Below are 23,347 nucleotides of genomic sequence, written 5' to 3'. Positions count from 1 at the left end.
AAAAAAAACACCTTACTGAAACTTCTATGTCTAGTTTTCAGCATACTTAAGTATTTCATAGATGCTGACATTTAATTGTAAATTCTGATGGCAAGGAAATGTCTAATCTTAAAACCTCTCAAATTTCAGTAGAAATAAGTTACTCCCTCTACAGTTACCTGCCTGTCATTGTGTTTTTATACAGATTCAGTCAGCCAAGAACACCTACAATTCAAGGTTCAGCTATTTCTGCAAGAAACTTGTATTTTCTCTCAAGAACAATCAGGACAGTATCTAGTGCTCTTAAAAATACCACCCTCCCACCCCAATCCACTCCACTCCAGCAATACAGGGGGAATAGCACAATTTGATGGAACAAAAAGAATTATGTTAGCTACTGTAGCTTTTCAACCTGACTGGATTCATGTGGAATGCAATTTTTTCCACAGATATGTGTACTGGAGCTTTCCTCTCACATCTCAATTCCTGATGCTCATGCACTCAAGTCCTTCTATTGTCATAAGACTCCCTATGATACAATGAACTGAAGGAAGATTTGAAGTATGGATTTAGGAAAAACACACAGTTACATTTTAGTAATCCATTTGCATGGGTCCATRTTCCTGATCAATTCACAAGTACAAGAACACATTATGGTAAAGGCCTGAGAAATATTTAAGTAAGCAGCTGAAAGACTGCTTTCCAGAACTGACATCATTAGATTTAGGAAAGATACATTAAGAACAGAATTATCTGTTAATGTGTGAATTTAACTCCTTATAATATAAGCTTTAAAGACCTCTGTAATGGAAGTAATTCTGAAACACCAAATGCTGCTTAGAACTCCAGAAGTATTTTATTAGACTTCAAGCTACTTAAGAATCTCTAACTTACCACTGGCATGAATCAACCTTTAAATCCACCTCAAACTCTAACTAGAGAATTTCTTCTCCTAATGCTCAAGCACTGTGGAATGCATACCTCTTGGCTAAATCTCATTATATAGACTCAATAACCCTAGAATTAACCTAAATAGACTATCCTATTAGTAATGAGACTCTTTCTTTGCGTATGTCAGCGCTATCTGTTACAAATGCAGGCTTCAGAGAATCGTGATTGAATAATGATTTGTTTCTATAAGCAATGATATTTGGTTTTCAAGATGGAATGAAACGGAAGTGTAGTTGGTGTACTTTGTTAAAAAAGGGTCTACTCAAAATGCATGTCTTGATACATAGTGACTAATCTAATACGAAATGTATCAAAACCATTGGCCTTTTGAGAGCTGAAAGAATTAGAAACTAAATTCAGGAAATTATTAAAGATGTTCTTATGTATATTCAGCTCAACAATTATATTTTACTGTATCTTTGGGGGATTTGAATCTTTTAATAACACGAAGTATTTCAAACGCACTGYCCATTGATTGGCAGTGCTTTACAGTTACTTTCAGACCTCATTCACAGCATAAAGGAGTTGAGTCTTTTGTATGGTTTCAGTGTTCAGAAGGAATGTACTGAAAAGAGTCTCAGAAAGAACAAAATATCTCCTCTGGACTGAGACCATGCTTCAATTTCTGACTTCCACAGTTCTTGCATTTAGTGAAAAGCTGGGAATAGAAACATTTTATGAAAACAAGTGAAAATGTACTTTTAATGATTGAACTTTATTGGAGGAAGGTGAGTACATAAGACACTGTGAGCTCTTCACAGCCAGTCATTTATGTATAAACACACCCAGATATCAGGCATCCTAAAATTTTATACTTACTTACACACATTATTACTACTTTCTGAAGCCCAGAAAGTAGTATCTTTAAATATCCTCTAATTTAGTAACATATACCTAAATCACATAATTGTTTGCTTTTAATAATTATGGAAGAAAACACTTAAAATATCAAAACCAACACAGTATTTTTGGCAACTAAGTTTTACTCAGGTCTCCTTTAGGCACTTTTGTTTTTTCTGAGAACAATAAAAAAAACTGAAAATTACAGAATTTTCCTCTTCTGTTGTTGCCAGTTAAGGAAGGGAAGGAACCAAGATTTATCTCATTTAACTTTAGTTGTTGAATAATTAGACATCCAGCCTTAGCCTGTCATTTAGAAATTGTTTGTAGAGACTGAGGCACATCCATGTAGTGGTTTAGATGGGTAAATGAAAGTCATCTAGGGTGTTAGGGAAGGCACTGTATCACTTTTCTTCCCATGATGGTATGCAACAAGGGACATGATAATGTTTTATGATATAAAATTAAAAGAGGAACTGATCTACTCCAAACTAAAAAGTTCCAAAACTGCTCCGAAATAATGTAAAAGGCATACTTTTGAATAGCTCAACTTATCTTTTTGCTGTTGACATGAATTTTGCATACAATACTTTGATGCACTTTTACAATCTAGTAACTTTATTATTAAACATGTAAAATATTTTCTGCATGTAAGTAGTAAATATATCCCACTAAAATCATTTTCATTGACTATAAAAATGTCAAATAATCTTTAAAAGCAAGGTAGATTTTACCTGAAAATGTAAAGAAGATTTCATTCTGTAGACCTGCTCTCTGCATTTTTACATGATGGCATTCTGACTTAATTAATGTAACCTCACAAGAAAGTTCAGCAACAAGTTTGCTTAGCAACTGAAGCAATGTTTTCTCAAAAGAAATATTTTCAATACTGTTGCAAGGGGCTGCATGATACTGGGCTGTAAACTCATAGTAATAATTGGGATCAGAATAAGCTGGAGGAAAAAAATGTAGATGATGATGAGACCCATATATGAAGTAAAAAGTAGAAGATAATCTCTATATCTGAAAATAAAATTGCCATTTTAAATCTCTACTTTATAAACAAAATCTTTTTTGCACCCCACTGAATTTTTAATGATAATTAAGGTATGTGGGGCCAGCTGGAAACACTTAAGAGATTTTTCCAGGTCAGCAGTGTTATTTAGATCCACAGGTAAGTCTTACTTGTTATTAATAGGATTAAAAAAAAAAACAACAGGAAATAACAGTAAAGGCAACAGGAATATGAAATCTAAAATAAAAAAGTATGTTGCAAAATACCATTTAGTATACGGCAGAACATTTCATCTCACAAATTATGTTTAGTTATGAGTGTGCGATTTATATTTCTTATTTGAGTATCACAAAGCTATTTTAAAGGGCTTAAAAATGGAATCTTTTTYCCCCAGAGACTGATGGAAGATGCAATTAATAAGATGAACAGAAATTCCTTCTGTACAAGTATGGGTACCTGAAAATGCTACTGTATAGGTATGAAATTTATGAATGGATCAGCTTTTTCACCTCTACCATGAAGCTAACTGCATATCTGGATATCTTTTACAAATATGCCAGCATATCATAAGATGCATTTTCCTGCTTATTTCATGATARCCACTCTATAAACCTAAAACTGTAGATCAACAGAGCAGCAGGTTAAAGGGCAGCTGAGAAAACTGTGGTAACAGACTGAAGAATAGAGGTCATGGGTAGAATCATAGAAAAGAGAAAATGGAGGGGGACAAAAGAATGAAGAACAAACTAAACCAGCTGAAAGAAAAAGAAAAATAAAGCAGCAAAACATCCAGAATATGGCACCCAATTAAGACAGCTCATTAGACCTTCTGTCTTTCTCTTGCCTCCCCGAATCCCTTTCCCTTGCTGCTGCATATTCTGGTGTWTTTTGTATAGTTGTTTGAAACTTGAATTTTGTATGCTACTATTTAGATTGGATATGTGACTGAAGAATGTGAGAATGTATTACTGAAAAGGTTTCTTTTTCTGTAAATTTTTCCATCATAAAGACCTGTGTTTCAAAGAAACTTCCTCCTTTTCAATCCAGTCCAGCAGGCTAATTGCTACAAGTCATGATTTTTCTATTTTAGGGATTCTATGCCAAAGTTAAATTAATTTACATTAGAGGTTAATTTAGGTCATTGTGCTCTACTCCAAGTCTCTAAATGAGCATTAGTTTGCATTTCAAATTTAAGGTCATAGTTCCTACTGAAGGCAAATAGCAGCTTTTGCCTAGGTCTCTGCAAGAATAAAATAATTTCCTTTAAAGAAGAAAAGATAGAAATGAGTAAGTAATGTTACCTTTACAATCTTTCATTTTGTCAAGGACATTTTACCTCCTCACTGAAGGAAGTGTAACCAGAACAAGAAAAAATGAGCTACAAATATTACATAATTATGAGATATGTACTCAAAAAAAAACAGTCATGGTACAAATTAAGGCATTAACCTGATGTGAAACAAATCCATGTGGCTCTGTTACAATTAACTTCACAAGGAGTAATTCAGTTTAAAATTATACTATTTTTATGTTCTTGAGGATTACTGCCTACTCAGTTCATTACATACTTAGGTTTCTTTTAAAAAGAATGGTATTTATAAATTTCTCAATCAACTAATGATCTTCATTTAGGGTTTTGTAAATGACATTAAATGAACTGTCTGGTAGCAATTACAATTAGAAACAATTTATCCTAAGAAACAGAATGACTTTACCTCTCCACGTTATATGCTAAATAAGCCTACTTATTTAAAAACAGCAACATGAATTTTAAAACTATTTTCAAGGCAACAACATACTTACCACATTTGATAACTTACCATAAATAAGGTATTTCATTATGAGGTTTTTAGCAGGTTGCTCTGTTGTTAGCTTATAAACGAGGGAACAAGTATAAATGCCACTCTGGTTGGATTTGAAAYGTCTAAATATTAAAGTTCCTGTTGGTGATATTTTCACACTGCTATTTTCTAGTAAATACAATAATGAAATAAGTTTAGCTGTCGTAATGAGAAAATACAGAGAAGGGTCCAAATAGTTATTTACTCTTAAATTGTGCACAGAATAGTAATATTATGGACTCAGTTGAAGGCACAAAACTCTTTAGAAACTGATTGAGTGTCACTCAGTTCAGCATTTTGCAAATGTGCCTTATTGCTGCTGAGCTTTCAAMTATCAGGTCACTATGTTTTTATTTCATCTCAGCTACCTATTGTTTTCTACATTACCTAACCACTTCCAAGAGCAGAAAGCTCCCAGAAACAGGGCAAAGTGGGCATATATTCTGTTTTAAATTTACCTTTATAAAGTCACACTGATGAGTAACCTTTCAGTCTTCAGGAACTGCCCCTACCAATTTGCTGCTGCTAATGTTTAACAAGCAGTAAACTTCAAAGTAGGAAAGACAGGAAGTTCTAGTTAAACAAGGACTCTAAGATAGACACTCAGAAAAAATCATATGTATATACTAAAATAAGTCACATATGTTTAAGATTATGATAGATAATCTTTGTGTCCAAAAAGAGATGTGTTGTTATGTAGATATGAGCCTGGAAAACAAATCCTTGGTTAAGTCAAGGCACAGGGGAAATGAAATCCTGTTTAAAGGACAAATTGTAGGTGGGTCTCTTTAATTAGGTTTTTAAAGAGAAAGAAAAGCACTGCTTGAGGTCAGACTTTGGGTGCTGATGATAAACCATACAGCTGTCCTATGTAGCCTGGATGTGGGTTACATGATGATAGTTGATTAGCCCTTTCCTGACTTGAGAGGTCCTCAGGCAGTGACAATATAGATCAGGGTTTCTCAAATATGCAGCCCATCTTGCTGGCAGCTGTCAAAGAAAACCTTGAGAACCCTTGGATAAGAATCAGTTATAATAGATTTCAAGGTAAAATACTCTCTTTGATAAAGTATTTTGAGAATGGTTTTCTGTTTCCATTGTCAGAGGCCAAAATAAAAAGAAAAATCTCAATAACTTCCTAAGTAATTTGGACCTTTTAACATCTACACTTTTACATCACACCAGATGCAGATGCACCCTAATTTTCCTAGAGAGAGATTTTAAGAAAGGTACTGGCAAAACAACATCTTAATTGTGGTGCATCATTTGTGTATACTTAACAGGACTGTATAGGACAACTTTGCTCCTCATGAAGCTATTTAAGCTTTTAATTAACTTAGTTTTGTCATGGATAAAACTGTGGTTTTTAAAAGAGAAAAAGGAATCAAGTGCTTCTTTTAGTGTCAGGTAAAATCAAGAGTACCATTAAAAAGACTGAAAGTGCAAATTGTTTTGACAAGCTTGGGATTTCATGTTCACCTAGGCTCTATAATCAGTGGCATACTATCCTTTGTTTTTTAGATGATGAAGAGGTTTTTAATATGATGATGAACTACTGAAATGCTAAGTCTATGAACTAGGATGTCATTTGCTATTTTATGCTGGAAGAGCTAATAGATAAATCTTGTCTGAAAACCAGCACACATGTAAGAACTACAGTTCAGATCTTTGGCATATTCAAATGTCTTGTATCAGCCAGAAGAAYTAATACTGTTAATTGACTGGATTGCAGGAGCACCTTTAAGATGTATGGCAGACAGCTTTGCTATACTTATAAACTCAATTACTAAACTGCAAAAACGGCAAGAAACTCGCAACAAACAAAGCTTGAAAATCCAGTCAAGAGATTTGGCCACAAGTATTTTTTGAAAATATATCAGAAGAGATAGGAAAGGAAGAGTTCTTCTGATGGATTGGGTCACTGATTTTTAGATTTTTTTTTCTACCCGGAACACTTGAATGCTTCATATACCAGAAAAGATTTGAATTTTATTATAATAACCATTAATTATTTTAATGCTATGTCTGTGTGCAAAGAACCTCCTTTTAAATCATGAAATCAAGAGCTGTGGATTTTTAGTTTTATAAAAGGAATCACACTTAAAATTCCTTGCTCCATGGGATAAATACTGGATAAATATTGCCTTCTCAAATGAATTTGGGTTCACAAAATAGGCCATTAGCTTTAAAATGAAATTATAAAAATAATTGAATTATCCACACTTTGCTTAAAGCTATTTTTTTTTCCATCTTATTCTGCTGTAGTAGGATCAGTAAGACAGGTGAGCAGGATGCTCACCTGTGAATTATACTAAATGACTGAATATGCCTCTATTACACCAGAGGCATTTCACATGCGTGATGGACAACAGGAACATAATCAAGTTCAGAGGTTCCTTGGGGTCAGTAAAGAGTGGCATGATTTAAAAAAGAACTGAGGTTTTTTTCTAATTTATGTTAAGAGAGGAAGTTGGACAATTTTCCAGGATCCTTAGGAACTATAAGGATGCAAAAAATTCCTATTTTACTGTCAAAAAAGCTATGATTATCAGAATGTTGTGGTATGTTTCTTAACTATATTCCTATATTCCTAAGCTATATTCCTATATTCCTTAACTTCCCATAACCTGTGTAATTATATTTAAAATTAAGTATTCCTGTATTTTTGATTGTGTTTACTAAACTTAAAACCAACAGAATAATTCTCCTTCCAGATTTTTCAGTGCAAAAAAGAAATTACTCCCCATCCTCCCACCCAATCTCTTACTCAGGCCAGTTTTACAGTAGAGCAACTCCTAGGATCTGAAATGATGTCTTAAGAGAAAAAGTAAATGACAGCAGAAYCAGGCCAATAAACTTTTCAGAAACCATTTTTTCAGACATTAAAAAAACAGGTATCAATCTAGATTTTAAATTCGAATCTTCAGATTAAACTACAGAGTGTATCCAAATTTAAGTATTTAATATCTAAAGATATTCAGAGAGTTAAATTTAGTGGTGAATTAGCCATGTACAGGAACAAAAGATAATATATAAAAAACAGTATATAATAAACATGAATGCACCTGGAATGTTTTTTAGGAGTAAAATGCTACCTACTCCGTTTTTACAAAATTTCTCAGACTGCACTCCAACAGACTCTCATGTAACATGTAGAAGGTTATGAGGCATGAGTATGCAGATATACACATCTGCTAAAAGCAACTTCAGATTTCCTCTGATTCTCCTTCCTTCCCTCTAAATCTAAGAACTGTTTGATACACCAGTAATAGGTTTTAGCGTATGTGCGGTTTTATATCATAATAGAGAAGCTAGCTGCGGGTATTTAGTTTGTCGGTTGCTTTTGAAGTACTTTGCTTTACAGAGCTATAGTACACATTTTATCTCCTATAAAGTGATAATCACAACCATCCCTTCACACAAATATTCCTTCTGTATATGTGTTAGGTGGCAATGTGTATAAAAAGCAGTAACTTTCCTGCAACTCCAAGTTTCTTGATTCCTTCTCACCAAACTAGAACAAGCTGATTCCAATGTCAGTATTAGCAAATATTTTAAGATTGAAATGCTTTCTATTCTTTTTGTTCTACTTTAGTGTTCAGAACATCATCAAAAATGCCGCTTTATGTAGTGAAACCTAAGATGCTGAACATCAGAAGTAATTATTTTAAAGTTTTTTTTTTCTCTGAAGTGCATCTTGAAAAACTTATTCTCAACTAATCCAAAAGCTAATGTTTAAAAACTTCAAAGTACAATTTCCAGATCTTACAGATCCTACAGAAGAGTTGCTAGGCTAACTCTGAAGAAAAACGGCTTGCTAATTTTAAAGTTATAATGATTTAAAATTACATTTTGTGCAGTATTTAATTTTTAATTACTCTTTCCACTGCATGTAAGTGGACTGAGAACTATCTTTGAACAAAACTGCTTATTCAAAAAAAAAAAAAAACTTTTTAATGGCTTTCAGGAAAAAGAAGGGTTTACTGGTCTTTGTGAGTTTTCACTGTAGTCATGATGTTCTAAGTAGTTAGACAAACAGAAAAAACATTCTTAAAGTGTACCTCAAGGCCTGGWGTGCCAGCAAGCAGGGAGGGGAGGAGGATCTGATTTTTCCAGCTATGACAGTGCAATGAATGTAATCTCTGACTACAATTCTGAAATAATTGCATTTATATTGAAGTGTTTCAAGAAGCAGTATTTTTGATAGCCTTTCCTAAAACTAGATCCACAATTCTACATTCTCACTGAAAAGATTCTTTCCAACAATCCCACTGAAAAAGTATGAAATAATGTATTGTGCAAGCTTTATGAACTTTAATTTCYTACTAATATGGACATTCTCTATCATAGATATTGGAAGACTGGCTAGTCACTCTGAAACCCAAACAATTTTTGTCTCTTGAGGTGGATTAGAAGTTTTCCAAATTGAGGCCAAACAATCTTGTTTTTTTCACAAAGCAAACACTTCATAAGCTAGAAATTTAGATTGCTTTTTATTTGTTTATACTTTCTATTCTATGTGTGGAAAAAGCAGGATATGACAACAGACCTAGGAGACAGAGAAGTAGCTTGGTGATATTTACCCAAAAAAAAGTATTTTCCCTATTGTAGTGGCTGAAGCTGACACCTTCTCATTATCACTTTTTAAAAATAAGTTATTTTTATAAAACCTCTCTCATATCTATAGAAGGTTATGTCAGAAAAGCACAAGCTTCCTTTTATTGAAACATTTCTGTCCTCCTGCTGCTGATTCTAGTATACCTAAAGCTTCCACAGAGCCAAGAACCCCTGCCCCTCTAGGTTTTGTGCTAAGGTTGGCATAGCAACTTGGGATATTACTGAAGCCATCTGCAGGAATAAATTTAAACCTGACAAATGGAAGTCTGAAGTCTCTATGGTTCTGTTCTACATAGTCAGATCCATCAAAACTGCAGCCTAGGTAAACAGAAGCCAATAGAGTGAAAAGAGCAACTTATTGTTAATTGTGAATACAGAGGTTGTAGTCTGTCTGATAAGATTAAGCTCAGTACTAATACACATGACAATATCCCTGATATGTCTGTCATGTGTCACAGACTAGGTATCAAAATATATCAGTTACAATACAGGGGACACAGCTAACCAGCATATATCCATCCCAAGGCGGATGAACAATTTCATATAAGATGACACAGCACACAGCCTGAAGTATAAGCAAAAATACCTCTCTGAGGCAAAAATACTAAAAAATGCTCTCTGAAGGCTAAACCTGTTATCAGACTCAGAGCAAAAACATAGTACAATTTTAAATGTTATAGAAAAGTGAAATACTCTACTATGAAGGATGGCATGTGGAGGATTAAGAACTATGAATCTCTATGGTGGAAATGGTATTTCAGATTGTCTGACAGGGAAAAGTTACTTGAAAATATAAGAAGACCAAGGAGAGAGATCTGATAGACACTAACATAGACTGAGAGGAAAGCAAATAGGATTTGAAAACACTGCTATTGTAAAAGGATGGATGGTTCATAACTGAACTGTAAACTAAAGTAAGAAGTTAAAAAAGTTTATAAATTTCAACATCACCATGTTRAAAAAGAAATAACATTGAAGGGTAAATGAGATACACATGGAAGGAGACAAAAAATAACACTTGGATTCCCTGCTGAAACTTGGAAAAATATTGCTGATTAGCAGGTCACAGTCTCTAAGGTATCCTTTATTATTTGAGAAAAGGATGTATGTGCAAATAGTCCAACATACTCCATTCAGAAACATCAGAAAGATTTGGCATTTTCATGCCATACTAGCAGGTTAGGACGAGGCTTTCATTAGAGGCATCTTTCTAGGAAACAAAACAAAAAAAAAAAGGAAAAAAAAGAAAAGTCTGCTTTAAATTAGCTGTGAGCAGTTTAACTATAAATTGAAATTGGCAAGGGATGTGAAGGCCCAACAAAAAGATTTACAGCAGAAGAAAAGCAACAAAAATGCTGACCCAGGGCAGAATGGGGTAGGTGTGCTACATGGAAAACACTGAAGGGCTCAATGCCACATTTGTTACAATCTTTCCTGGCAAGATCTGGCTTCCAGTCCCCCTGCCAGGCTCTCCGAGAGCTTAAGGGAGGTAACGCTTTTCATGGAGTATGGTATTAGCAACTCACTTAAGTGAGCTGGACATATACAACTTTATAGAACAGAATGAGACATATTTGAGAATGCTGAGCATCCCTAACTAATGCTTGTTGTCTGTTTTAAAAGTCTGGTGATGAGATCCCCAATGATTGAAAAAAGGCAAACAATATATCCTTCTTCAAGACAGGCAAGGAGGAGGATCCAGAAAAATGACAGGTCAGTCAGCCGCACCTCAGTCCCTGCAAACATGGTAGAACAAGTCCTCCTGAAAACCATTTCCAGGCATACGYGTGACAAGATGGTGATTGGGAACAGGTAGCATTGATCTGTCATGGGCAAATCATGCCTGACCAACACGACTGCCTTCTGCAATTAAATGATTGCCTCTGAATATGAGGGAAAAGCAATAAAGCAATAGATGTCTACACTGAAAAAGATCAGCAAGGCTTTGAACACAGTTCCCCGTTTCATCCTTGTAGCCAAGCTAGGGATATATGGACTRGATGAGTAGAATACAAGGTGAGTGTAAAGCGGCTTGGATCATCATTTAGAATAGAAGTCAGTGGTTCAAAGTCTAACTGGCCGACAGTTATGAGTGCCTTTCCTCAGGGCTAATAATAAGTACCAGTACTGTTTAACATCTTCACCAGTGACCTGGATCACAGGACAGAATGCCTTTTCATCGAGTATGCAGAAGACACCAAATTGAAGGGGAGAAGTGGGGGAAAAGGGGGGAGGACTGATAAACTGATACACTACAGGACTTYGCTGCCAAAGGGAACTTGCAAGGCTAGAGAAATGGGCTGCCAAAAGCCTCATGAAGTTCAACAGTGACAAATGCAAAGTCCTGCACCTGGGACAGAATAACAGCAGTAACGTAAGCAGTTGGGGACCAGATGGCTTGGAAACAGCCCTGCAGAAAAGGACTTCGGAGTCCTAGTGGACTTTAAACTGAACATGAATCACAAACACGCTTCTGCAGCAATTACAGCCAACTGCATACTGGGCTGCATTAGCAAGACTATAGCCAGCACAATAAAAGTGATTACTCCCCCCCAACACGCACACTCAGCATTCATGAAAGCACTCTGGAACAGTGTGTCCCCAGTACAAGACAGACTCTGACGAACACAAGTGAGTCCAGCAGAAGGCCTCTGAGATGATCAGGGGACCAAAGCATATGACAAGAGGCTGAGGAAATAGATTTTTAGCCTAGAGACATCTAAGGAGGGAACTGCAGTCTTCCACTACCTAAGGGAAGGCGATGGAGCCAGACTATTCTTAAGATGCACACAACAAAAGGACAAGAAGGCAAGATGATAAGCTGCAAAAGGTACATTATGAAAATTATGAAATTAGCTTGCCACATGCCCTGCTCTGTCTGGTACTTTTCAAAGACGCCACCATTCTCTAGAGATCTGCAGATGTGTTTCATTCTATTTATCCATTTATCTTTATCCCTTTCTTATATTGAAAGTTAATTTACATGATACATATACATTCACAAAGTACCCTCAGTTCTCTTCCTTTTATGTTCCCACCTTTATAACCTTCATGCTCCTTTTTTGGGGGGGAAAGGGTGGGGTTCAGAGAGTATGTAAGAAAATGAATTCTTACCTGAGAGAATATTACCACTGGGTCCACGCCACTGGGATACTGGATCAATCAGTTCCGAGTTTCGCAGACGATTTGTAACACACAAAATACGTGGACTGTTTTGATTCAGCTTGACATAAACCTTGACTGAAAGCAGTTTATTATCATTAGTAACATATTTATCAGTGATAGTCTAACAGTAAGCTATGTAAATTTCAGGATAGTAGTTCAAGGATAGTATTGATAAGAGTTGTAATTTTTGGACTGGTCCTGTTATTAAATAGTAGTTTTGTTTTCTCATGAAAATCAAATTAAGAGAATTCCTTCTAGCTCCATGTTTGTCTGGTTGTATAAAGAAGAACCATAAAGCACTGCAATATYCTCTTAAATGCAGTATGGCACTTGGTAAGTTCTCACAAGCCTGGACTTCTGCAGTATTCCCTCTCAGTTGGTGTCTATCACACATGGAGCAAGCTGCATTTCAATTTGTTGATCCAGGCTACTCAGACTTGGCTAAGTCTTACTGCTTCCATGCTATTAGCAATTGCCTTTTACCAGACTCTGCAAAGTGCACTTGGTATTTGTTTGAAAAGTGGTTAGTGTTACATTAGATGTTGAGTTACCTATTGTTTCACTCGAAGATAAGGAGATGGAAAACAAACTGAATAAGGTAAATATTTACTCAGTCTTTTCCCATGGTAACAGAGGTGTGCTTGTCTTGCCTGAGATTTTTAGCGTACAGGTGCTTCTAGCTCTTCAGTTGCTTCAAAAAAACTACAAAATTTGTATAATCACAGGTCATAATCACTCTTAATATAAGGACTTCAGTATCTATAATTTATTTCCCTCCCCCTGACATTCTGCAAAGCATCTGTCATCTTCTTCAGAAACCTGTGATGCTAGATGATGCTATGACTACACTCCAGTAAAATTTAGACTTAAATATGGTACTGTGCTCTGCGTCAGGCTACCTTARTGCTATTGAAAAGCTACAACTAGTATAAAATACTACAGATAGTATAATTTTTCTCATCTGGAGAATCTATTAATTATCCAAACTGAATTAAATAACATAATGTTAGTCTGCCACTGGCTATTTCAGATTCTCTGCAAGTGGAAAACAGTCCACATATTTGTTGCAGGAAGGGATTAATGCAGGGAAAAACAGTTTGCCTTTTTCCATTACGGTACTGGTGGTAATGACACCACTTAGTGTTCTGTACCCTCCAAATATGATTGTTTGCTTTCATTAAAAAATGAAAAGCCACTTATACTTGTGCTACTTAGTAAGTCGTATTAAGTTGCTTAAACAGAACACAAACCTAGGTTTAAAATTTAATAAACTTCAATAATAAATAATAGCTARTATAATTATAGTTGATACCACTTTTAGTAACTTCAGAATTTTGTAAGTCTTAAGAACAGGAGATATGTTGCAGTTCATCAGCTTTTTACAGCAGGCTATATTGCAGAAAACAGCAAAGTATATCTTTCCAATTGTACAGCAGTATGCCATGGAAATAAAGTAATTTACAGGCGGGTGCATCATTTTTTTACCCTGCAGCATAAAAATTAATTCTGAAATCTACATGTTAATGCAATTACAAATGTGACCAGTATTTTTCTATTGTAAATCCTTCATACTTTTCCTCAAATTTACTAAATTTCTGACTTTAATAATAGTCTATCGTGGCAAAATTCTATATATCTATGTGTATCTCTTCCCTTTCATAATATAAACTACCAAGAGAAATTTTTAAAAACAGAATTATTTCCCAGAATTGTTTCATCTTTAGACAAAATTTAATAGGTCTAAGAATCTGTACCAAAATAAATCAGGGCATGTCCTCTTATTTCACTCTCCCCTCAGAGAGCAGAAGTTTTAGAGATAATTTGTACATATTCACACTGTTGAGTAARTTAACAAAAAGAGATGTAGAACTCCCACTGCTAGCCTATGACATATCTATGTAGCATACCACAATGCAAAGACACTATTTCAGGTAAGACTGACTGTTCACTATTGTGCTGCACAACTTCAGTACAGCACCTGACTGATACTTGTATATTGTCTTTGGTTCTCGTATTAGTTCAAACAGAAGAAACTTGACTTTCTACATCTGCAATATAAATATTGGAAAAGTAATAATGTAAAAAAAAATAAAGACGAAGAAGAAGAAAGAGAGAGAGAGGAGGYTGCTTTCCAACCTTTGTATTCTATATACTTTGAAAATGCCTTGCCTGTAAGGCTGGCAAATACATTCCATTTTGTTTAGCTTTTAAATAARTGCTTTCATTTGTTTTTTATATGTTTATATTTTGGCAGAGAGAAGGGAAGAGAAATCATGTTTCCCAGTTGCAGCAGCATGGTGCAAGGAATAAACGGGAAATTAAAGGACTATACATTTTGTAAATAGAACTCCCAAGGGGAAAAATATCACACAGGTTTCTGAGTTCATTTTCATTTGTATTGTATGAAACCAAGAATTTCACAAATGTTAACCATCAGTTTGAAACCAGATCTCCCATTTTACAATGGAGCACTGCAATCACCAGGCAATCACCTCCATTATAGTGGATATTTCTCTAATAAGAAGCTCCATCCTGATCTTCAAGAAATATCCATAGAAATTTAGTTTTCAAAAATAATTGCATACTTGGGTAAAGACTCTTCACTGATAAATTCCCAACCATATGCTTGATCACCCTGGCTGACAAATGCTCTTCTGTGTTCGTGAAATGCYTTTTTGTATGGATCAATCTGAAGAAATTACTTGTGCTGATTTCCTATATGATAGTCAATTTTGAAGAAATGTGCTACAAAGAACTATGTGCATTTCCTGGACTAGGACTTTATTTTAGCCTGAGGTTYGTTCTCCATTTTATTCACTGATAGCCCTCATGAAACCTATATATTATTGTTCTCACACTCATAGGAGAAAACTGAAAATTTTGAAGAAAAATACCTGGAAATATGATAGATCCCACTATTTTTAAGCTACTTTCTCCTGGCCCTGCGCTTCTTAAAAATCTCTTTGAGGATTTAACTGTTAAAAGATAAAACAATTATATTAATACAACAATTAATTAAATTTATCTGAAAAAGCAAACATATTTTAAGTTAATCTATGCCTTTAGCGGACTCGTTTTTCAACATATATCAAGTTAATACCTGTCTCATGCCTTATACAAGTATGATTCCCATTAAGGTGACAAAAAATAATGATCTGATACAGAAAAGCCTCAGAATTATGAACTGCACTTAAGATTAACTAAATATAAGCATTACAAGAGAACTAAGACATTTTAAATTGAGTCTATTTGATAAATACTGTCCAAAATGAGTAAAATGTAATTGCATTGTTGTGATACCATCTAAGGATGCTGACCTACAGAGTATTAATGAATTAATAAGCTTAGTTTTTGTTATTACTATAATTTTCTAAAAATTAGTACAATTTAATATATGTGACTTTTACATAAAAAATAAGTTATATTAAAGAGCAATGGATGAGAACCAGCTCTTGCCCATCTGATACAAATTCTCATCTGCTTGTGATTTCTAYACATGGTAATGTTGCAGAATCAAGTGTACTCATGCTGGTGTAAAACATGCATTTATCAAGCTGTGTACTAACATAGTAACTAAGCTGAAATTGACTGTTAAATAAGTAGCTGATTTACTGGTTAAAAGGAAGTCTTAGCATGACTAGGTCTATATAAAAAGCAATTAAGTGATCCCTTTCTTGATTCCCCTTGTTTCTGCTTCAAAGGCTAAGCAAACCTGTAGCAGCATTTCCCCAGGAAGCTTTTCAAATGGTGACAACAGAACTAGTGTATAACTTGAGAACATTAAAAACAATGTCAGTTAAATCAAAGCAATCTACTACAGAAAAAATTTATGGCTATTTTAATTTCCATTTCTTCTATTTTAAATAGAGACTAAAAAACTAAAACTTTTTTTTAATTGTAAAGCTCTGCAAGATATATAACACTTTTGAAATAAAAGTGAAATATCTTTCAGCTGGGCATTCTACTACAAGTCAGATCTAAGTTTGTTTTACAGAGTTTCAGACGATACAGAACTGAAACCATCAGAAAGATAACAGTGGTTAGCCAACTACTCGGCATTCTGCGTTCTTTGTCTCCACCTCCTGCTTGGAAGGAACATGAGTTACCGGGAGGTAAGGCATGTTTGTGATTTCTCGTTCTTTTAGTAAATCTGGAAAAGAAAGCAAGTAATACAGGAATAGAAAGCCTTTAATACAAAAGATAGCAATAAAACAATGACTATATCATTAGCAGCAATTATTTTATGAAGAAATCTAAACCACTAAACCATCTAAACCATGTGACCCCAGATCAATGCTTGTTGCTAACTTCATTTCAACATTGACAAAGTAAAAGCAACAACAGATACTCCGATAAACTGGTTTTAGGTTAAGGCATTTATTGGGGGCACAAGGGTTCTGGGTTCAAGTCCCAACTTTGTTTTAATATATCTCGATTTGAGCAATAATGGGAAACTATCAGTTCATCTCACATAATATATGATTGGTACTCATACTTTACTACCTTACAGTGTTGCTATGAAAAAGCAAGGCAGATCCTCCAGCTTTCAGGACAAGATAATCAAAGTGAGATAAAAAGAACTGTCTATACTTGTCATTTCAGAATGCAAGCAGAATGTTCTATTCAAAATATTTAGGCAGTATGAAAAAGTAACACCTCACAGGAACAAAATCTGAGAGAAGATAATCGCAGGAGCAGTCTCATGTATGATTGATTTCTGTGATTAACAGTTTAATTTACTTTGCAGCATTTTCTTTACTGTGTGCCACTTCTACAACTTTCTTTGAGGAGTAGAATTTTCCAAGTAATTTAATTTTCCCCAGAGACCTTCTGCGTGGTTTGGAGGTTGTTTTTCGGGGGTATTTTTTGTTATTTTTTCACAGAATCACACAGAATCACAGAATGGTTGAGGTTGGAAGGGACCTCTGGATATCATTTAGTCCAACCTCCCTGCTCAAGCAGGGTCACCTACAGCATGTTAGACAGGGATGCATCCAGGCAGGCCTTGAATATCTCCAGAGAAGGAGATTCCACAACCTCTGTGGGCAACCTGGTCCAGTGCTCTGTCACTCTCACAGCAAAAATTCCTCCTCACGTTCAGGCAGAATTTCCTGTGTTTCAGTTTGTGCCCATTGCCTCTTATTCTGTCACTGGGCACCACTGAAAAAGAGTTTGTCCCTGTCCCTGTCCCCTTGCTCCCTTCAGATACTTAYACACATTGACAAGATCCCCCCTCAGTCTTCTCTTCTCCAGGCTAAACAGGSCCACCTCTCRCAGCCRTTCCTCCTAGGGCAGATGCTCCAGTCCTCTAATCATCTTTGTTGCCCTGCGCTGGACCCTCTCCAGTAGCTCCATGTCTCTTTCATACTGAGGAGCCCAGAACTAGATGCAGTGCTCCAAATGTGGCCTCACCAGGGCTGAGTAGAGCAGCAGGATCACCTTCCTCAACCTGCTGGCAATACTCTTTCTAGTGCACCCCAGGATACCACTRGCCTTCTTGGCTACAAGAGCACATTGCTTCCTTATGGTCAACTTGTCCACCAAAAYTCCCTTTTAACTCTTTTTAAACTCTTTTTAACTATCATGGATTAACTTTTTCCTCACTAGAACATTCATGCTATGTCTTTTAGTTTTMTGCTGCACTGATAGAAACCAAAGTATTTTTTCACTAAAATTCAGGTCCCAAAAGAACACAGGATCAGATTCTCCATTGACAAAAATCAGCACATTTGATTTTAATAAAAGCATGCTAATTTATATAAAATTATAAATCCTACCTGAAAAATATCCTCTTTTTAAATTCCTTTTGCCACTATTATCTATCCACATGATTAGTAAATGCTTTATGGTCTGTTAGATTGATTTCTGTATCATAATTGGAAATGAAACACATAACCCACCAAAAAGAATAAATTAGCATCAGGGAAAAACTGAAAACAACATTCTCAAACAGACAACAAACTCTTCGAAGTTTATGAAAWGCAACAAATGCACCTAGAAAAGTGAAGCACCGCAAAGTGACATATGTGAGAACAGGTATAAACTGTTCATGGGATATATAGGGGATATATTTAATCAATGTAAGCAGAAAAGTTTTTTCTTTTTTTACAATAATAATTTAAACCTAAAGATGGAGCTCTTGAACTATTAATATACAAAGAAATAGAAAAAGTAGAACAATGTACTTACTGAAGGAAGATACATAAGATTTCTGGATTATTCTTTGATATTTTCAATGAATGCGCATGTTAGATTTTGAGAAAGCTTAAATGCTGTTCTTTCATTTGTATACATATTTCATTTGCATAGCATTCATTTCAGTAAGTAAATGTTTCTGTCCGCATATGAATCCCAGTCCTCATATACTCCTTCTCTCACTTTTTATACTAACTTTTAAAGTATTTTCAAGCCTTATTTTCAGGTTTCCTACTTGAGTTCCTTTGCTGTCCTCCTAATCACCTTAAGCACTGATACTTCATATATCAGTCTCTAGCGGAAATTATCTTCCCATTCTCACATTCTATTTTAACACTTTGTATGATCAGGTTAAACAGACCCACATGAAACTTACCATAAAAAATAAAGGGAAAAAGGTATAAAGAGGTCATGGAGTCCCACAAAAAAAGAGCAACAAAGGACAACAGACAAAGGACAGCAAAAGTGCTTAAACTGCATTTTTGACTTATTAAACAATATTCCATCTCAATATTCATCTCTGCTTTTCAAAGCAGCCCAATGCACTGGAAATGATTTGGGTCTGGTTCCTCATTGCTTTGTACTTGATACAGTCATAAACAAGCTGCAAGCAGCAGATCCTTCTGCAGAAGAACACGGACAAAGAAAGGTAGTCATACCGTATTATCAGACATAATAGGGAGTCTGGGGTAGTTCAGAGTAGGCCTGATTCAAATTTCACAGTTGCCTGAAGAGCCATTCAACCTGACTTGTTACTATTAGAATTCAAGGATACGTTTGCCATGTAAAGTATCTATGTTACTTGAGGATTCACTGGGTGACTGTAAAATGTTCTGGAGCAAATTCAACAACTTTACTACTAATTTATGACACTAAAGCTAGGCAAAGATTCTGCGGAGAGTCTGAGTTAAGGGTAAAATGCTAAATCCTGTGTTGGTCTACTTGACAGGAGTATCAATTCCACACAAAAAGCAAGAGAGAAATGAAGCTCCTGCACTTCTCAGATAGTCTGCCAAGAGGGGAAAAAGTATCAGTTCCAGATCAGAAGTAGCAGGTGGACATACACACAGTCCCCTCTGCTTCTCTCGATTTCAGGCCTCAGATTTACAACAGTGCCATGTAAATAGGAGGTACCTTCCCAGATCCTGTCCCAAAACAGAATCTGCTTARGTGACTAAATCCACTTAGGTTGACTAAATCAGAATTAATTCATGTGCCCAATGAATTTAAGATTCACAAGCAATTCTACCATTTTATAAAATATCTTACTATAATTGTCTTTGTCTTAAAAGGAATACTAGAGTAACAAAATTAATCATCTTCAAAATAATACATCGAAAATTAAATTTGGTCTGAAAATAGCACTGGCAGGAAATAGTTTTAAATGAGTCTTAAATAATGAAACAATCAATTTATTAATTAATAAAATAGTGTATTACTAGAATGTTCAGCTGGCATAGTTTCAATTCATTTATTTAGAAATTAAAACTCTGTGAACTGATAGTAAGTTATGGTAATTCCTGTAAGCTTTTTTAATGTAATTATGTTTTGCAGTAATTTTTGTGGAGAAATTTCTGCACCAAAAGAATATATAAATAGCAACGCTACTTACCTAAAGCAGTTATTTCTGCTTAATCATGCTAATAGTCGAGTGTTTTCCTATATCAAAGTATTTTAATTACAGCTGGCATTTCAAAGCTGAGTGATGTAAAGTGCTCTGCAGAAATATTTCCATTTCTATTACTAGTCTTATAAAAGTCGTATAAAAGAAACTGAACTTCAGTTTCCTATCTGTCTCAGTTTAACCATTTTGAAAAGGTTCTGCAATATCTGAACAGGATTTTGGTTTCTAGTTGGCCTCCACATTTCTTAGTGGAGAGCACTAAGTTAGAGCAGTGCTAGCACATTTTATAAAYTAAGTTTAAAAGGGACACTTTTTCCACTAACGATGTAGCAAGCTACCTTAAAGCTGTTGTATCTTTCCATCATGATACATACTCCCTTCAGATGGCTCAGAAAAGCCAAATATAATTAAGACATTTTAAGAAACATACTCTACATTGTCCTCAAAGAGTTTAATTATTCACTTAAAAAAGAACATGAACCTAAACTGCCACCAACAGTAAATGGAAAACAAAAGAAAATTTTTTAAAGAAAAAGGTTCATATGCTTTACTTCAGTCTAAACTCAGACCACATGAATGACTCACGTATAACAATAAATGCCTTGTTCGGAGATGACAATACCTATTATACTCATTAAAGAAAACCTAAGATAAAAGAAATACTGGTGTTGTCCCAAAACTAGGTTCTGCTACCCATCGCTCCAACACCGGGACAGCAATTTTTTAGTAAATATATGCTGAAAACCTGCACATAGCTTTCCCTTTTTGTGAGKAGAAGAACTTCAAGCTTCACCTCTAATCTCACTCACAGAAAAGACCTTGAATTTATGAAGAACTTACTGAAACTCAATCATAACCAAACGGGAGAATAAAAAGATCTGGCCCACGTGCACACTGATATACAAATTAATCTAATTTTACCAGACTTCCATTCAAGAAAGCCTATGAGCTATAGTTTGCTCACAGCTCAAGAGCTCACTAAGGAGCAGAGACTGTCATTTCAGGGCATTCCCAGCGCTGGAGCTGAGAGGCTGTGCAACTGAATTTCCCAATCAGTAATAGCTGACAGCTGCAGTTATGCACTGTGGATACAAGGCCAGCAATATTACAGAGAAGTGTAAAGGCTACTACCAAAGCGTGCAGTCTTGGTATCTTAGTTCGTGGCTATTTCAGCGCTTCAGAGCCTTTTCAGCAAAGTGATAGTGCTCTTATAGCGCAGCAGTAACGTTACCAGAGACTCGCAGCCCACTCAACTCGTATACAGTGCTCGACTCCCTCAGGCACGCAACTTCGTTGGTACCTAGAAAGGAGAAACGTCCCTCTCTGCCACACTCACTGTTCCTTTTTGAGGGAAAGGATTACTTGGAAAGTCCTTTACTTTCTATCTGTGTCTCTACATGAGGAAGGTAAATTTAATCCCYGCGGTGGAAGATTTGAGGGGCAACAGCACTAAAAGATTTGGAACAAAAAACACAGGGGAAAGCTGAACGTAAACCGACACAGCCTTCATGGCAAAGCAGGGCACCGCACGTGAGTAACCATCCCAAACAGACACACGGAGTTAAGAGCTGGCGGGCCACGGCCGGGGACACACACGTGGCGACAGGCACATCTGCTTCCCTGGAACCGTGTAAATAATAAACGAGGGCAGGGACAAAGGCAGCCGCGGCGCGGGGACGGGAGGCAGCGGCCGCGCACGGTACCTGCGGCGGGTGCCTGCAGCAGGACGAGGACGAGGACGAGGAGGCGGGTCGGGAGGCGGCCGGCGGCGACCGCTGCCCCCCGCCGGCCGTTAGCGGCCCCCAACGGGCGCCGTTGCCGTCGCCATGGCGACGGGCGCAGGCCGGGCCCCGGGTGCTGAGAGGGGGGAGGGGGGCGCCGCCGCCGGCGGCCTTCCCTGCCGTGACCTGCGGCGGGGCTTTCCGAGCCCGGGGAGCCAGGCTCTGGCGAAAGCGGGTAGGGGCAGGCTTTCACATCCTCAAACCCCAGGGAAACAGCTGCGGCGGCTTGTACGTCCTGAGTCCCGATGCAGTAGCGCCGCGGCACGTCGGTGCGCGCCTCTGCCCCTCTGAGACCCCCCCGGCCCTGCCCGGCCCGGCCCGGCCCGGCCCGGCCCGGCCCGGCCCGGGCCTGCGATGGGCACCTTGACCCAGAGGGTGCACCTAGGGGTGGCAAAAGGCGCGGGGAACTTGCTTCGTGCTCAGTGCAGTTGTTCCTTAAAAAAAAAAGAAAAAAATTTTCCACTGCAAAACCGAAGAATTGTGCTGATCTAGTCAATGTTACGAGCATTTATAGCCRTGCAGCTCAGCCGTTGTTACTGCTCCACGAAAAAAGTGGGAAAGTGGGATCCGAGGAAGTCTGATTCTGTGAAAGATGGTTAATTTGCACTAGGTTAGAGAAAGGAGTTCCGGATCAGAAAATTTGGTATGTTGTTACTGTGCCAGAGAAGAAAAGCAGTTGGTTACATCCAAGAAAGAAAGAAAATRTTCTGTAGGAACCTTAAGGCAAAATAAAAGGTAGATACCTAGCTTAGATGTATCACCAGCTCCTCCAAATACCTCCTGAAAGCATGGATTGCTTCTGAAAATTGTAGAAATAAAAAAACTTTATTTGGCCAATTTGCTCCCCAGGATAATCTAGAAAGAATTTCTGTCTCCAAAATCCAGGATGAACTTTTAATTATATTTCACTCTACAAAATCAATGCAACAAAACATGAATAATCCTTGGATGCTGTTCCATCTTGTGCCTTAGCTGGGTCCCATGTCTTAGCCTCTCCAGCCTTCACTTTCTAAAGCTTTCCAGGAGTAAGCAAGCAGTGAGGGAAACGGTTGATTTGCAACACTAGRTGCTATTTCTAATGTATAAACTGGATATATTTGGTATGGAGATAACAGTCTAAGTGAATTTAGACTCCCGTGTGGCATTTTGAAGGCTTGTTACAAGCAAAAGTCAAATTTGTTAAGTATTTTTTCACTAACTTGAAAACAGAACCGTGATAGAAAGTAAACACAAGATGTGTTTTCATATTGCTGGCTTAGCCACATGATGCTGGTACTGCATATTGTCAGCTGTGCCTTTCCACCCATTTTAGTTCTTGTGACCTATGTAAAGAAAACTG

General features: G+C 36.6%; 1 protein-coding gene across 1 annotated transcript in view; it reads right to left on the bottom strand.

The window, feature by feature from the left end:
• Positions 1 to 23,347, bottom strand: part of ZPBP (zona pellucida binding protein) — a 33,662-nt gene that overhangs the window by 9,465 nt on the left and 850 nt on the right. The window contains exons 2-6 of the mRNA XM_085305454.1: positions 21,931 to 22,442; positions 15,303 to 15,383; positions 12,358 to 12,483; positions 4,606 to 4,755; positions 2,505 to 2,723 (exon numbers count right to left, since the gene is read on the bottom strand). Coding sequence (XP_085161580.1) covers positions 2,505 to 2,723; positions 4,606 to 4,755; positions 12,358 to 12,483; positions 15,303 to 15,383; positions 21,931 to 22,442 — 1,088 coding nt within the window. The remainder of the gene's footprint in view (positions 1 to 2,504; positions 2,724 to 4,605; positions 4,756 to 12,357; positions 12,484 to 15,302; positions 15,384 to 21,930; positions 22,443 to 23,347) is intronic.

Source organism: Rhea americana, unplaced genomic scaffold (genome assembly GCF_003343005.1).
Source record: "Rhea americana isolate MKP2758 unplaced genomic scaffold, rheAme1 scaffold_220, whole genome shotgun sequence".
Lineage (NCBI taxonomy): Eukaryota > Metazoa > Chordata > Aves > Rheiformes > Rheidae > Rhea > Rhea americana.
This window is presented reverse-complemented; position numbering and strand designations above follow the sequence as displayed.